General features: G+C 60.8%; 6 protein-coding genes across 6 annotated transcripts, besides 16 other annotated features; all 6 read right to left on the bottom strand.

The window, feature by feature from the left end:
* Positions 1-3: 3 nt before the first annotated feature.
* Positions 4-29: a microsatellite.
* A 293-nt stretch (positions 30-322) lies between these two features.
* Positions 323-347: a microsatellite.
* A 418-nt stretch (positions 348-765) lies between these two features.
* Positions 766-788: a microsatellite.
* Positions 789-935: 147 nt separating this feature from the next.
* On the bottom strand, positions 936-1,523 carry Tco025E_07038 (uncharacterized protein; the record flags this gene model as incomplete). The annotated part of the gene is made up of 1 exon (XM_029373905.1): positions 936-1,523. One exon carries the CDS (start codon positions 1,521-1,523, stop codon positions 936-938), a length of 588 nt encoding a protein of 195 aa, XP_029225986.1.
* Positions 1,524-1,773: 250 nt separating this feature from the next.
* Positions 1,774-1,798: a microsatellite.
* A 91-nt stretch (positions 1,799-1,889) lies between these two features.
* Tco025E_07037 (uncharacterized protein) lies at positions 1,890-2,852 on the bottom strand (the record flags this gene model as incomplete). The annotated part of the gene is made up of 1 exon (XM_029373904.1): positions 1,890-2,852. The coding sequence occupies one exon, from the start codon at positions 2,850-2,852 to the stop codon at positions 1,890-1,892; it is 963 nt and encodes a 320-aa protein (XP_029225985.1).
* Positions 2,853-3,778: 926 nt separating this feature from the next.
* Positions 3,779-4,336, bottom strand: Tco025E_07036 (uncharacterized protein; the record flags this gene model as incomplete). Its single annotated transcript, XM_029373903.1, has 1 exon — positions 3,779-4,336. One exon carries the CDS (start codon positions 4,334-4,336, stop codon positions 3,779-3,781), a length of 558 nt encoding a protein of 185 aa, XP_029225984.1.
* Positions 4,337-4,447: 111 nt separating this feature from the next.
* Positions 4,448-4,541: a microsatellite.
* Positions 4,542-4,721: 180 nt separating this feature from the next.
* Positions 4,722-4,762: a microsatellite.
* A 68-nt stretch (positions 4,763-4,830) lies between these two features.
* Positions 4,831-4,872: a sequence feature (G-rich).
* Positions 4,873-4,976: 104 nt separating this feature from the next.
* Positions 4,977-5,029: a microsatellite.
* A 337-nt stretch (positions 5,030-5,366) lies between these two features.
* Positions 5,367-5,390: a microsatellite.
* Positions 5,391-5,615: 225 nt separating this feature from the next.
* Tco025E_07035 (uncharacterized protein) lies at positions 5,616-7,871 on the bottom strand (the record flags this gene model as incomplete). The annotated part of the gene is made up of 1 exon (XM_029373902.1): positions 5,616-7,871. One exon carries the CDS (start codon positions 7,869-7,871, stop codon positions 5,616-5,618), a length of 2,256 nt encoding a protein of 751 aa, XP_029225983.1.
* Positions 7,872-7,984: 113 nt separating this feature from the next.
* Positions 7,985-8,008: a microsatellite.
* A 257-nt stretch (positions 8,009-8,265) lies between these two features.
* Positions 8,266-8,288: a microsatellite.
* A 174-nt stretch (positions 8,289-8,462) lies between these two features.
* Positions 8,463-8,498: a microsatellite.
* Positions 8,499-8,955: 457 nt separating this feature from the next.
* Positions 8,956-8,975: a microsatellite.
* A 126-nt stretch (positions 8,976-9,101) lies between these two features.
* Positions 9,102-10,793, bottom strand: Tco025E_07034 (uncharacterized protein; the record flags this gene model as incomplete). The annotated part of the gene is made up of 1 exon (XM_029373901.1): positions 9,102-10,793. One exon carries the CDS (start codon positions 10,791-10,793, stop codon positions 9,102-9,104), a length of 1,692 nt encoding a protein of 563 aa, XP_029225982.1.
* Positions 10,794-10,844: 51 nt separating this feature from the next.
* Positions 10,845-10,987: a sequence feature (GA-rich).
* Positions 10,988-11,308: 321 nt separating this feature from the next.
* On the bottom strand, positions 11,309-13,246 carry Tco025E_07033 (uncharacterized protein; the record flags this gene model as incomplete). Its single annotated transcript, XM_029373900.1, has 1 exon — positions 11,309-13,246. The coding sequence occupies one exon, from the start codon at positions 13,244-13,246 to the stop codon at positions 11,309-11,311; it is 1,938 nt and encodes a 645-aa protein (XP_029225981.1).
* A 78-nt stretch (positions 13,247-13,324) lies between these two features.
* Positions 13,325-13,351: a microsatellite.
* Positions 13,352-13,756: 405 nt separating this feature from the next.
* Positions 13,757-13,773: a microsatellite.
* Position 13,774: the final 1 nt, after the last annotated feature.

Here is a 13,774-nt window from a genome sequence, read left to right as displayed (position 1 = left end):
AAGTCTTTTTTTTCTTTTCTTTTCTCTTCCCGCCCCCTCTCCGTTATTCGGTTTTCCCCCTTTTTTTTTTAATTTAAAGCGTCCGCCTTCCTTTCTTGCTTTAAATGCCTGCTGCCTTCGGGTTGAGTTGGGGAGGGAGGGGGAGAAGGGCAGCGCGCGGGGGGTGGAAGGGCCCGGTGCATCGCAGCATTTGCAGGAGGCGCACCCACACAAACACACATAAATATATATAACTTTATTTATTTACGTATACGGGCCGACGCGCACGTGCACGTCGTGCGCTGAAAACAACGGAGGCGGCAAACGGCAGCCAAGACACGAAACACACACACACACACACACACACAGAGCGAGAGAGAGGTGGAACGTGAGGCGCCAAGGCAAGCGGCGAAGGTGGTGGTGCCTGCTGGCGGCGAGCGCACGGTGCCAGACACACGCCGACGCAGCCCCGTCATTGCCTCCTCCGCTCCGCCCATGTCCCTCTCCTTGAGACCCTTTACTTTACTTCCCTCACTCAGCCCGTCTCTCTGTTGTTTGCCTACTTCTTTGATGGTTGTTGTTGTCCTTTTCTTTCCCCCTTCTTCTTTCTTCGCCTTCCTTTTCCTTAATGGTCGAAAACAATCCCTTTTTGTTGGGTTGCCTCCTTTTACTCGACTCCCAACTTCTTCCAACGCCACGACTGGTAGAGGATGGACGCAGGCGCAGGCGTGTGTGCAGTGGCAGCGGCCTCGAGGCAGAGACCTACGCCCGCCGGTTTCTAGCGCGCACACACACACACACACACAACATGCGCGCTGCACCATCAAACGCGTGCGCCGCATGCGCAACAAAAAAACTTCCTTTGCATGCGCCTATTCCTCCCTCTCCCCCTCCCCCTCCCTTTCTCTCTCTCGTTCTTTTTCTCTCCTCCGTGTTTGGGAGTATCCACGCGGCTCTCACTTCTTGCCAAGCCTATTTTTCGGGTCACTGTACTCGGTGAGGGACAACCAACCTTTGGCCTCTGCCTCCGCAAACTCCGCCGGAAAGGCGGCCTGCTGCCAGCGGAGGTAATTCACCACCTGCCGCTGCAGCTGCCGCGGGTTCAGCTGAAACGGGTTGAGTTTGCGGTCAAACGACATCGCCCTGAAGTCCGTGCCATGCTTGTGGATGAGGTTCGCCACGGCGGTGCCCTCCGCCTCACTGACGGGCCTACCGATGCGGGACTTCTGCCGCCGCGCCTGCTGCTCCGCCATCGCGTCCTCCTCCTCTAGGCGGCGGCGCGACTTTGGCCGCACCTGCTTCTTGCGCAGCTCCACGACGGCCTTGGGCGCACTCGGGTCCGTCGTGAGGCCGAGCCGGGTGAAGTTCTGCGCGGCGGTGTTGGCGCCGTCGAAGTATTTTTGCGTAAAGTGGTTGTTCGCGCCGGCCACGTCCACGCGGCGCACGTGGGCGAAGCGGCGCTTGAGGTACTGCTTCTTCCCCACCCGCGTGACGGGGATGTTCTTCCGCACCTTCCCCTTCGGCGTCACACGAAGCCGGCCCATTGTTTCGCCCACGGCAGCAGCAGCAACAGTTGTGACTGCGGCAGGAGGAACGCACAGGCGCAAAAGAAAAGAGAGAGAGAAAAAAAAAGAAGAAGCGATGGCGGAGGCGTTACTTCAGACATTCAACCCCAACTTCGCCTGTGCGGCCTCAGTCTAATACATCATACATGTATATTATGCACAGACACACACGCAGAGGGAGAAGAGAAATAAAAAGCGGGACAAGTGGCAGGGGTGGGTGTGTGCGGAAAAAAACAAAAACAAAAACAAAAACAGAAGTGCAGAGAAAGACGGAAAAGAGAGATGCTGTAATACGATAATTAGTTTCCTTCGGTGGGGGGCATCGTTTTTCAACGCGGTCGTACGTCATGCACCACGCCGCCTGAGTCGTTGCTCATCTTGCCACGTCAGTGTCGCCTGAATCTGCTGGCAGATGGACTGTTTCTCGTTCGCTGCGAGGACGGGCTGCGGTGCGGGGTGCGTGGCGAAGAACCAGCGCGAAACGCGCTCCACGACGTCCACAAAGCGAACGCGCGAGATTTGGTTGGAGTCGTACAGGGGCTGAATCTCATTCTTGATGAACTGCAGCACCATCCTCCGCTGTGCCGCGGCGGCGGGCGAGGCGGTGCGCTGCAGGGAACTCACCACCAGAGGCTCGGCGGGGCTGAACGGAAGCGGCTGAAGTCCGCCGCCGCGCGAGGCCCGGTCCTTGTGGGCCTGCATCAGCCGCAGTAGGGCGCCGCAGCGGCTCCCACGGTGCAGCGTGTGGGACGCGGCCGCGTACAGCCGGGCCCCCTCCTGCCGCAGCGCCTCGGCTGATGGCAGCGGGACGGGGAGGGCCGACGCACGCACGGCGGCCGACTGGAACGGCTCCACGGCCGCAAGAACAAGCGCCTCCTCGCGCAGCTTCCACTCGGCCAATTGGTATTCCAAGGCCTCCAGCCGCCGCTGCGCCGCACGCCGTGCCGCATCATTGACGCCGACCAGCTCCGCCGCTTCAGCACGCAGCCGCAAACAGGAATCGTGGCACTCCACAACGCGGTCCTGAATGTACGACTCGGGCTGCTCCTGCTGCGGCGACGCCGGTCCCGCGTTGGCCGCCGCCGCTGGGATCCACCGGGCCGCCTCCTTTGCCAGCGCCACCACGCGATCGAAGCTTTCCAGCTGCTGTTCTACGCCCGCCATCGGTGGCGCACGCGCCGGGGTCGCCACCACCGCCTGCTGCGCCCGGTGAAGTTGTTCCCGCTGCCACCGCAGTTGCGCCGCAAGGCGTGCGTGCAGCAGCCTCTCAAGCGCCAGCTCCGACGCCCCCTTCAGCAGACGTGACATTAGGCTCCGGCGTGTCGAGAGTCCGTGGGAGCGGCCATGCAGCATCGCCTCCCGCACGCCGTTCAACTCCCGCACCAGAAGTTGTTGCTGCCGCCGCAGGTGCAGGACCGTCGCCCGCGCCTTCGCAAGGCCCGAGGTGAGCGTCAGCGCGAGCTCCTCCTTCTCCGCGAGCGATTGCGTAAGTGCCTCCTCCTCGGTGGCAAGCGCCACGTCCAGGAGGTTCTTTTCGGCCGCGAGGGACTGCAGACGACGTCGCAGCTCTCCGCAGCTTGCCTCTAGCCGGGGCTCCTCCTCCGCTGCCTCGGCCAGCTCAAACTCCAGCCGCAGCGTCTGCTCTGCCCACGACTGGCGCCGCCCGCCCCCGCTTCCATTTTTGCTACTCCACCTGCTGCTGCAGCTCCTCGCTGTCGTCCCCGCCGTCTCCGCGTTTTTCCTCACGTTCTCATCATACTCCCGCTCTTCCTCATCATAACTCGCGTCTCGAGCGTCCGCCGGGTTTGTGGCAGACGCCGCCCGCAGCTCATCAATGTCTCTAGCTTTGGCGGCGATCTCTCGCCGCGCACGGTCGATTGCGCCGCGCACGGCCTCCACCTCGTCTCTGAGCACCTGCAGTCGTTCTTCTACCGCCGCACGGGTTGACTCCAACCGCAGCTGCAGTTCCTGCTCCTCGAGCTGCTGCCGATGCAGCCGCGCCCGCAGCCGTCGCAGAGACTCGGCAGGTCGCAGGTCAGGCGACGTCTCGTACCGCTCTGGCACAACGTAGCGCAGGGAGGAGACATTCCCCACGTCTTTCTTCAGTAATGAAAAGGCCGTCTTCACACGGTGGACGCGATCCGCCCGCCGCAGTTCCGTCTGGGCGGCACGGTGTCTCGCCAACTCCGCCCTCTTCGCCGCAATGGCGCGGTGGACGGCCTCCTGCACACTCTTCAGCCTCCGTCGCCGTCGCCGTCGCTGCCGTAGCCGTCCGCCGCCCGTTGCAGCCGCTTCATGTCCCAAAACGCCTTCACGTGTGGGTCGACGTACCGCGCCACGGCGTCCCGGATCTCCTGCCTTGCCTCCGCCTCCGTCATGGAGGCCAGTCGCCGCAGCAGGATGAAGACAAACCCACTATCGTGCGGCGCCGTGAACCACCGCTCCGCCGCGGACGCGGCATCGACGCGGCACTCGTCCCGCAGACCTGCTCGTATCGCCTCCTCCAACGCGGCGGCAGCGGCGCCTGCGCCGTCGCGTCCCGCGCGCGCGCGGCCCACCGTGTACTTTTGCGTCGCCTCGCCGCCTCCCCGCGGCCCCGGACCGGGCGCTGGGAGGGAGTTCGTGAAGGCCGCCTCTCGCTCCCTGCGCCGCAGCTCTGCGAAGGCGACCGCGAGGGCGTCGCGGACGTGCAGGTCGAGGAGCTTCTCCACCAGCCGCAGCGTGTGCTGCGGCGGCTGCGCCTGGGGCCGCTCCGCCCCCGCAGCTCGGCGGCCGCCCACTGAGGACGCCATGCGCGGTCGCCTTCCTCCTCCTTCTTTTGCGCTGCCCCCTTCACCCCCGGGCCGCTCGGGCCCTCTTTTTTTTTTGTTTTGCGGGTATAAATATAAAAATCAAACCGGAGCCAACAAACAAACAAACAAACAAAAACGACCAGAATTTCATGACACAAAAGCAAGACAACACCCACACATACACACACACACAAAACGAACACACTCGTCACATGAGCCTCGGCTGCCAGCGTCGTTTTTTTTTATATATTTCTCAAGCTCGCTCCCCCTTGCGTTTTTTCTTCCCTCCCCAATTCTATACAAAGTTACACAAATCGGCAACGCCTCGCATCAAGGAACAAATCGTACAGGCACCACGTACACACACCCAACAATCAAATCGACCAACAATAAGAAACAAAGAAACAAAGACAAATAAAAATACAACCATGCACATGAAAGTTGCCGGCATGTGCATATATGTTGCTGTGTATCTACACATACATGTACAGAAGCCTCTCTCTCTCTCTCTCTTTATCCCTCCCTCCCTCCCTCCCAAAGAGAAACCTTATATATATTGATAGGTAATATATATACGTACATGGTAGTTTGAAAATATTGTAGATGTACAAATGGCGAGACACATGCGTGAACAGAGAAGTATATATATATATATATGCATGTGCTCCAGGCTTTATATATATATATATATATTTTACTTTTTCGCTTCGCTTGCTCGTTATTTGTGGTGGGCAGCCCCGCCCCTTCCCACTTCTACAACACGCAGCACGTGGGTCGCCTCCTGCTCCCGCTCCCGCAGCTGCCGCGTTTACACCCACGAAGTCTACGTCCGTTAATGCGGGGCGTGGCGGGAGGGAGGGAAGCACAGAAACGTAAACACGCACACGCGCACAAAAAAGAGGAAAAGAAAAACTATGGCTACCAGAGACACCGACGAAGACAAGCACGCGCAACAAAACGAAATATCAAGCGGGGAAACTTGGGCCACCCCCTCCCCATAAAAAAAAACAGCACCAAAAGCCCCTCCCTCCACACACACACACACACACACACAGAAAGAAACCCAGTAATAAAAAGGAGGAAAAAACAATAACACTAAAAATTCGAGATGAGGGTGGGGGGGCGTTTGAGGAGAGGCGCAAAATAACAAAAAAAAACCCTATGGGGGTTAACGCAGAAAGACGGCAATAAGAGGAAAAGCAGCAACAAGAAAAAAACAAACTGAACGTTTATCCACCGTTGCCAGCTGGTAACCGCGTGGTCGGAGCCCTGTTGCCAGTTATCGTTCGGTGTGTGCCACGTGGATAGGGAGCCGTTCCCGGTGCCGCGGTGGCCGGTGCTGCACGCGTGTGGCCCCGGCGCCGGACCCGTGACGTCCCACAGTTTGGGGCGCGCGGTCGGCGAGGCGATGGTGTCGGTAGCCGCGGGAGTCCCATGGGCTCCGCACGTTAGGGGTGAGCGTGGCCGCGGTGCTGGACGTGGTTGTGATCGTCCCTAGACTACCCCGGTACGTGTGACGCGTCAGCGTCGCCCCTCTTTCCTCGGCATGCTGCGACTCCTTCAGCTGGGCCTGGCGCCGCTTCACCGCGGGACAAACGTCAGAGATGGCGGCACCAACCAGTGAATCCGCAAAGGCCGGTAGCGGAGATGTGGAGTCAGCGGCGTCCTCAAAGGCCGCCACCTGACGCTCCACCATGTCGTGAAAGCGGGTAGCCGCACTCACGTGACAATTCAGTGCGTGCCTCCCATTCGTTTTGTGGTCACGACGGTACCGACGACAGAACCACGATTGCGGCTGCGTCTGCCGCTGCTGTAGTTGTTGCAGCGTGTGTTCCTGTTTACCTCTATCAAGGCCATTATTTACTGTCGCACCCGCAACAGTTTCAGGGCACGGTGCCGCCAACGCCACGTGCTCAACGCCGCCATTGCGGGCGGCACCACCCGCAACCTCTACACCCCAGCCTTGCCCTACTGGAGCCCGCTTCACGTTCCCCGAGAGGTGTTGAAACGTCGCTGCATCTGCGGTTGCCGCCACTATGGGGGCTCGCTTACCGCCTGTGGCTCCACTGCGCATAGAAGGGTTCTCCGTGTGTCTCGCACTCGTAGCAATTTCTGGCGTCGTACTATTCACCGCCTCTCGACGGCGGCGCGACGCAGCCGACCGACATTGCAGTTGCGTCATCGCCTTGCAGTTCACATGGGCCACACGATGGTCAAGGAAGGTATTGTGCTCGCCTAGTGTAAGTGGACAAACGCTGACCTCCGCACTGCGTTGGGCAGACCTCTGCGGACATGCGGTGTGCTGTGGATCGCTCAGCCCAACTTCTTCCGTGGTCGCCTTGCTTCCGCTGACATCCGCCGTCATCGGCTTGCCGCGGTTGTTAGGATATTCCTGGTAGCGGTACGCCGTGTAGACGCGGCTGTCGTACAATCCGCGACAGGCCTTCACCATGTGTCGGACGTAGTCAAGGCTGTTGTTGTCGCCGTTGGTGAAGAGCGGCATGGGAGAACTTGGCTCGCGCCGCGTAGCAGGATGTCCATCTTCCTCATCTACAATCGGAGTGGAAGGCAGCGGAATCGTAGTGCGCGGGTTATTTGGTGTTTCCTGCAGCGATAAGACACCGGGTTGGAGATGCTGCTGAAGCAGCTGCATCTGTTGCTCTCGTTGCAGCTGCATCTCGAAGGAGCGACTGAGTTGATCCTCCGTCAGCGCATCCGCAAAGAGGTCCACAGGGCTTTCCACGCGGGCGGAGGGATTGGTGTCGTACGAGGCGCCAATGCACACCGCAATTTCACTCCCCCCAACAGCATTTCTCGCAGAGGCATTCTCCTGCTGCAGCTGAAGACACGGGGTGGGGGTGCTGTCCGTGGAACGCTCCCCATGCACGCTAGAAATGGGCAGCGAGGTGGCGGAGCGGAGGACTTGGTGGGCGTCTTGGGCCTTCCCGCCATCGCCGTCTCGCGCCGCGCTGCCATCACTGCCCGCCTTGTGAGCAACCACAGCTACGGGAGAGGCGGCGGCGGCGACGACGTTTGGCTTCGGTGACGACAAGCGCGACGCCGAGGACGCGGCTGTGGCCGGCGCTACGGCGCTTTCCTCCCTTGACGGGCTGCGGCCACGCGCGGAGTTGACAAGGCGGTGACACCCGCTCAGCAGCTCCTTCAGCTCCTGCTCAACGAGGCGAAAGTCACTAGTGGTGCACGACTGCGCGGAGGACGACGACGTCGCCAATGACGTGTTCGGATTGGCGCCGGCGCAGGCGAGCGGCTTCGTCGCGGGCTCTCGCGTGGGGTACGCCGGCGAAGAGCCCCCCGCCGGTTGCCGCGGCCGCCACCCATCGCGCTGCGGCGGGTGGGGCCCCCTGCCGTTCTCCTCGACGCGCTGCGCTGACGGCTGACTCGCGGGGGACTCCGCCCGCGTGGTCGCCTCACTGGCGTCCGTCAGCGTGCTGTACCTGTCGAGCAGCCGCCGCTCTCGCTCTCGCTCCCGCTCCGCCGCGACCGCCCCGTTTCTGGGGCCGCGCCGCTGCAACATCCGCCGCCGCTGTGGGTGACAGGGACGCGGTCGTTCTAAAGCAAAACGAAACAAAACACCCAAAAGGGCGTCCAACACAAACGCGCGCGGCGGACAACGGGCCGCTGTGCCTGCGACGACGACGACGACGACGACGAGCGCCTCGACACGGCCGTCTCCCCCCTCTCGCTCCCACACGCAGAGGGCAGCTGCACGTTATCTTCAGCAGCCCGCCTTTTTTTTTTGTTCTGCCCCCACTGCACAACGCCTCTGGTGGCCTCGTCAGCTGTTATTCGTGAATCCAATTCCCCCCTGCAGCCTATCTCTCCAACTCTTCTTCGTTAGCTTCTAAAAACAACAACAACCACACTTCTTCTGTTATGCCACCTCTTTCCTAAAACTCTTCTTCACTCCTTTATTATTATTATTATTATTTTTTGCTTCAAGCTTTTTGTTTTTGTATTCCTTCTAGTTTTTTTTATTTCTTGGGCTCTTTGCCCCCTTCTTGCTGACCTGACTCGGCTTTTCTCCACTCGTCCCTCGCCTGCGCTGCCTTGTGCGAACAAATTTATTGTCTCTCGTGTCCTCGCTGCTCGCCTTCTCCCTTCGCAGATATATATATATATCTGTACGTATAAATAGATATATGGCTCCTCTATCAATCTATTTCTCTCCCAGTTTTCTTACTACAAGCTCTCGCCCACACTCACTACACGCGTAGTGTAGGCGTGGGTGTGTGTGTGTTGATGTGCAGTGGGCGGAGTACACGGTGAAAAGAGACGCAGAGAAGCGTGAAGGGAAATACACGCGTGTTCCACACCCCAGTGTTGTAGTGAGAACTGTAATGAGTGTTTATTTGTGGCGGGGATCAGGCAGAGGGTGGCACAAAGGGCACACGTGTGTGACTTTGTTGGTTGAGTTTGCTGTCGAAGCTACATGCAGAGCGGCCACACCAAAGTACAATCGAGGCAGGTAAACAGACCTGACTATGGCACACATGAACAATAAAATATTTTTATATATATACATGCATGCAGGCATTCATCCGCATCACACACACGATGGAAGGGGGAGGGGAGGGGCGACTGCGAAGCCCGGAGCGCACAGAGAGAGAGAGAGGGAGAGCGCAAGGGCAGCGGCGATACAACAACCACGACAGCAGCAACACATGTAGACACCCATTGCTGGTCGAACAGTAGCCGGCGGAGAAACACACAGAGAGGAGGTGACAGGTGCCCACTCTCGCGCCCCTCAGGGGTCGTCCCTGTAGGTGGAAAGACTTCGCTCATTTTCATCCTCCTCCTCCTCAGGAACGTATTTGACGCCCAGCTGGGCCGCCGTCGCCGCCCGCAGCAATCCCCGCTTGTGTCCGAGCTCCAAGTCCTCGCGGAGCTTCTTTTCGAGTGTCTCAATGCGGCGGCGGTCGTGCTCGGCCTGCAGCACCGCCGCCCGCCACTCGTCAACCCACAACTGCACCATCACCTCCTCCATCTCCTCCCGCTTCCGCGCCTGCCGCTGCGCCAGGTACCGACGCAGGCGGTACTGCTGTCGTGCCAGGAAGCCCCGCATCACCGCCTGAATACGAACGACGGCCGCGAGGACGAGGGCCCGCAGCGCGCGTGCCCGTTCTTCCTCCTCCCGTAGACGGCGGCGCGCCAGCCAGCGGCGCACGGCGCGCTGAATGACCGTCGCGGACTTGTCGCGGCGAAGCTCACGACGGACGTAGCGGCGAATGTACAGCTTCTCCGTCAGCCGGCGACAGCGACGCCCCTCGGCGAGGAAGCAGCTCTCGCGGGCGCGCAAAAACGCGGTGGTGAGGCTCACCGTTCGCTCCTTCTGCATTTGAATAGAGGCCGCCAGCTGCTCTGCCGCCCGGCGCCGGAGGTGGAGGGCGAGGCCAAGCTGCGCACGGGCGGTGCCACCACGACAGAGACTTTGGATGGTTACGGCCGCAAGGAAGAATCCGCGCCCAACGGCCGCGCGCCGATGCCGCGCCGTGCGCTTGGCGACCACCATACGTCCAAAGCACTGAAGCGTCATGGTGGCACGGAAGACACGGTATTCATTGTCGAGGCGTTCCTGATTCATCGCCAGCTGCACCCGCCGCAGGTAGCGAATCTCGCGTCCGGCGCAGAATCGCCGGTAGGCGCGTTGTATTGTCAACACCGCCCTCACAATGCGGCGACAACGCATCAGGGCGTTGTGTAGCACCTGCCGCTTAAGCGCCGCCTTCCAGCCACTTTGTATGACGGCGGCTGCCTCCTCCCGTCGGACTACACGCTGCTCCGCCTCGCGTCTAAGCCTGTTGCACCGCCGCGTGTACTCCTGCAGGCAGAGGCGAACGAGGTCTGTGCTGTCCTGCAGGCGGCGCTGTCGAGAGCGATGCTCCTCCACGCGTTGCTCCCGCCTCGCGTGCGCCTCACGCCTGCCCAGGATTCCTCTAAAGCGGCGCTGAATTTGCGTCGCCGCATACGTTTGCTGCCGGAACAGCTCTTCACGACGCTGCTGCTCCTCCACCTCCTGCGTGCGCCGCCGCCAGTACGCCTTGCGAGGGACAATAATGCGCCACCAGCGCGCCAGAATCGTGGCCACTACCTCCCGCAACCTCAGCTCCTCCAGACTACGCAGTGCAAGTAATTTGCAGAGCTCCCTCTCCCGGCGTCGTCGGCACAGAAAGGCCTTGACGTAGCGGGCGATGACAAGCGCACTCCGGAACAGCTTCTCCTCCCATGCCACACGCTCCTCCACAGCTAAGGCACAAAGTTCCTGTTTTTTCCGCAGTTTACGCTGCTCCATCACAGAGCTCAGCATTCCCTCAATGCACCTGGCAGCGGCCTTTTGCCTGCGGTAGACCTCTTGGTAGAGCACCTGCTGGCGCTCCCGCAGCATGTGGCGGGCACGGTTACAACGCCACGCACACTGAATACGAAGCGCCATCCTCATCCGTCGCTGATGCGTGACGTTGAAGTAAACGATGAGCTCCGTCTCACAGCGCTCCTTTGCCTCCTCCACGGTCTCCTTCTCTTCCTCTTCTTCCTCCTCACTTTTTTCAGATCCCTCCTCTTCTTCCTCTTCCTCTTCCTCCTCCTCTTCCTCTTCCTCCTCTTCTTCTTCCTCCTCCTCGCCTTCTGCTGCCTTGGGTCCAGCCACTTCCTTTGCACGGAGGTCAACGGACTCTGGCCCTCGGGGGGCCAGTGCGTCTGTCGTACTGGGGCGCCGTGACGCGTCCGGCGCGGCAGTGTCCGCACGAGATATTCTTCCCGGCGCCGTCAAGGGGCGGGGAAGCACTACACTTTTCACTTCTGCTGCTTCCTCCCCGTCGCCCAGGGCCCGCTCTACCGCCACCGCCGCGCCATCGACGGCGTGTTCGCTGGATTTACGCTCGCGCGCCAAATGAAACGGCCGCTCCGATGAGGGGGAGAAGGAGGAATCGAAGGAGGAGACCTGCGGGATGTCTTCTAGCATCGGTCTCGTCCCCGCTCGCTCCTCCTCCTTCTTCCTGGCCGCCGCCTCATCACCCGCCTCACCGCCGCGGCGTGCGCCTCCGTCCACCTGCACCTCCCCCTCCGTCGACTCCCGCTGCTTTCGTCGCTTGCGCCGCTGCTTGGGGATTCCCTCGCCCCTCCTTCTTTGTTCAGGCCCCCCGCGTGGGCCTCGCGCCCCTCATCCTCCTCATAGCCGCCGCCGCCGCCGCCAAACACGTACTTATCCACCGACTTTTTCTTCTTCTTCCGCTGCTTCTTCGCCTCGGGATGGGGAACGTCCCCCCCGGCGTCCCAGTGCTCCGGTAAGAAGGAGCGCTGACGGCGTTTGCGCCGCCGCATCTTTTTTTCCTCCTCCTCGCGTTTTTTCTCCGCCTCAATCTCGGCGTGCTGCCGCGAGTACAGCGTGTCAACCACCACCACGCCACCCAGCCGCAAGGCGTCGCTGGGGCTACGAAGTCGGTGGCACTGCAGTACAGCCTGACTCACCTCTGCCGGCCTATGCTTTGCGCGAAAGAAGTTGTCGTTGGAGTGCAACCGTGAGAGGCCCCTCCTGCCATGCACGCTGCCCATCCTCGACATTCTTTGATTGTGGGGATGCGAGCCCGTCGAACCCACAGGAGAGGCGGCGCTGAGAGCGTGGTCTACGGGAGGGTGCTTAGAGTGAAGTTTAGCTTGCGATAGACGCCCCGAGAGATCCAGGAACGAGCTCGGCCGCGTCAGTCTGCCAGAGTGCGGCACGCTTGCGTTGAAGGGGTCCAAGGCATGGAGTGGCGAGTCTCGCGGGAATACGTACGCTGCCGCCGCCCCTTGCGGAACGGGAGGTGCCCCCCGCAGCGCAGCCCCTCCATCCGCCTGAGACGAGGCAAAAGGGAGTCCCGGGCTCTGCTGCAGCTGCCGGCGTAGCGGGTGGGTGGGCTCCAAATACCTTTGCGCCACCTCACGGGCACGTTCCAGTAAGGCGCTCCTCTCGTTGAGCAGGTCCTGCTGTCGCTCCTCGTTCCGCTCCCCGGCGGCGAGTTGCTCAAGCTGGCATGCCCAGTTGAATAGTGCCACAGGGAGAAGTTGGTTTGCCTCCGGCGCCATCCGTGCCTGCCCGTTCCCGGCGCTCGTGCCGTGCACGCTAAGCGAGGTGAGAAGCTGAGCTGCCGCCCGGTGATGCCGCAGAGCCTTTTCGTGCTGCCCTGCACGAGCCCGCAGGAAAGCCAGCTGCATCTCACTTTTGGCGCACTGCAGGGGACTGCACTCCTCCTCCATGTTGGCAAGATGACGCATGACGGCCGCATTCTCCGGCGCCTTTGACATCCCCGCAGCCTCTTGTTCTCGGCGAAGAATGACGGCGACCCGCTTGGCGAGGTCGTAGGCGCGTTTTGCGTGTTGGATGGCCTGAAGCATCTCACGCTGCGAGGCGGCAGCGGCATCGGCATCCGTCGCATTGCCACCACCGCCGCCAGCGACAAGCATCTCCTGCATCATGGCATGGGTTGCTCGAACAAGCAGTAGCATCTGTGCCGCTATAAGCGGTGGCTGCCGCAGCTGGACGGCGTTGGTGTCTCTCCGTGGCCCTGTACCACTGCCGACTGACCCGCGCGTGCCGCCGTGCTTCTCGCGATGGCCCGTCTCTAACAAGCACAAGGCGCGTATCTCCTCACCCACGTCCGCCGCACGCTGCAGCACCATCAGCGCCTGCATCCGCAACGCCTTTGCCTGCCTTCGCTGTTCCGCCTCGGCGCTGCCCTGAGCCGTCATCTCCGCGACAGCGAAGTAGTGCCGCATCTTCTCCTTGGCAACCCGCTGAAGCTCCTGCACTGTTTGCGAGAAAATGCGCAGCGCATCGGGCGGGCGGTCGTTTGGCGGCATTGCCCGTATGGCGTCGCACCTCTCTTGCAGCGCGTCACCAGCCACGACCGACATTTTGCATACACACAGGAGTTAAAGTGGGAGGTGGTGCCTGCGTGTGCGTGTGCGTGTGCGTGGGAGACGACGCGGTAAAAAAACAACAACAACAACAAAACCAACGCCGCAGTGAATGAGGGCGATGTAGTGTGATCTAACGGGAGTGACAGACGAGCACCCAAAGTATACCCACAGTCTTCAGCTATGCACCCACGCTCTACGTGGCTTCAGCGCCCAACCCAGCCAGCAGCGGCGCAACGAAGAAAAGGGGCAGAGGGAGAGGAAAGAAGGCACTGACAGCAGCGGGTATGCGTGAGAGATGGAGACGCATAACTTCAATCACCTCCACGCCACCACACGCGCACAAGGCGCGACTGCGGCACGAGACGCGGATAACGGCAGATATATACACGCACGCACAGAAGCACCGTACACCTATTGCTGCAGACCGACACGCTCGGTGAGTGCATAAAAAAGGGTTAATCTCTCTCGCCTTTTTCTTTCCACTGCTGCTTCGGTATTGGGTATTGTGTGTGTGTGTGTGTT

Source organism: Trypanosoma conorhini (genome assembly GCF_003719485.1).
Source record: "Trypanosoma conorhini strain 025E chromosome Unknown Tco_14.4_contig_00514, whole genome shotgun sequence".
Taxonomy (NCBI): domain Eukaryota; phylum Euglenozoa; class Kinetoplastea; order Trypanosomatida; family Trypanosomatidae; genus Trypanosoma; species Trypanosoma conorhini.
The sequence above is the reverse complement of the archived record's forward strand: the minus strand, read 5'-3'. Positions and strand labels throughout refer to the sequence as shown.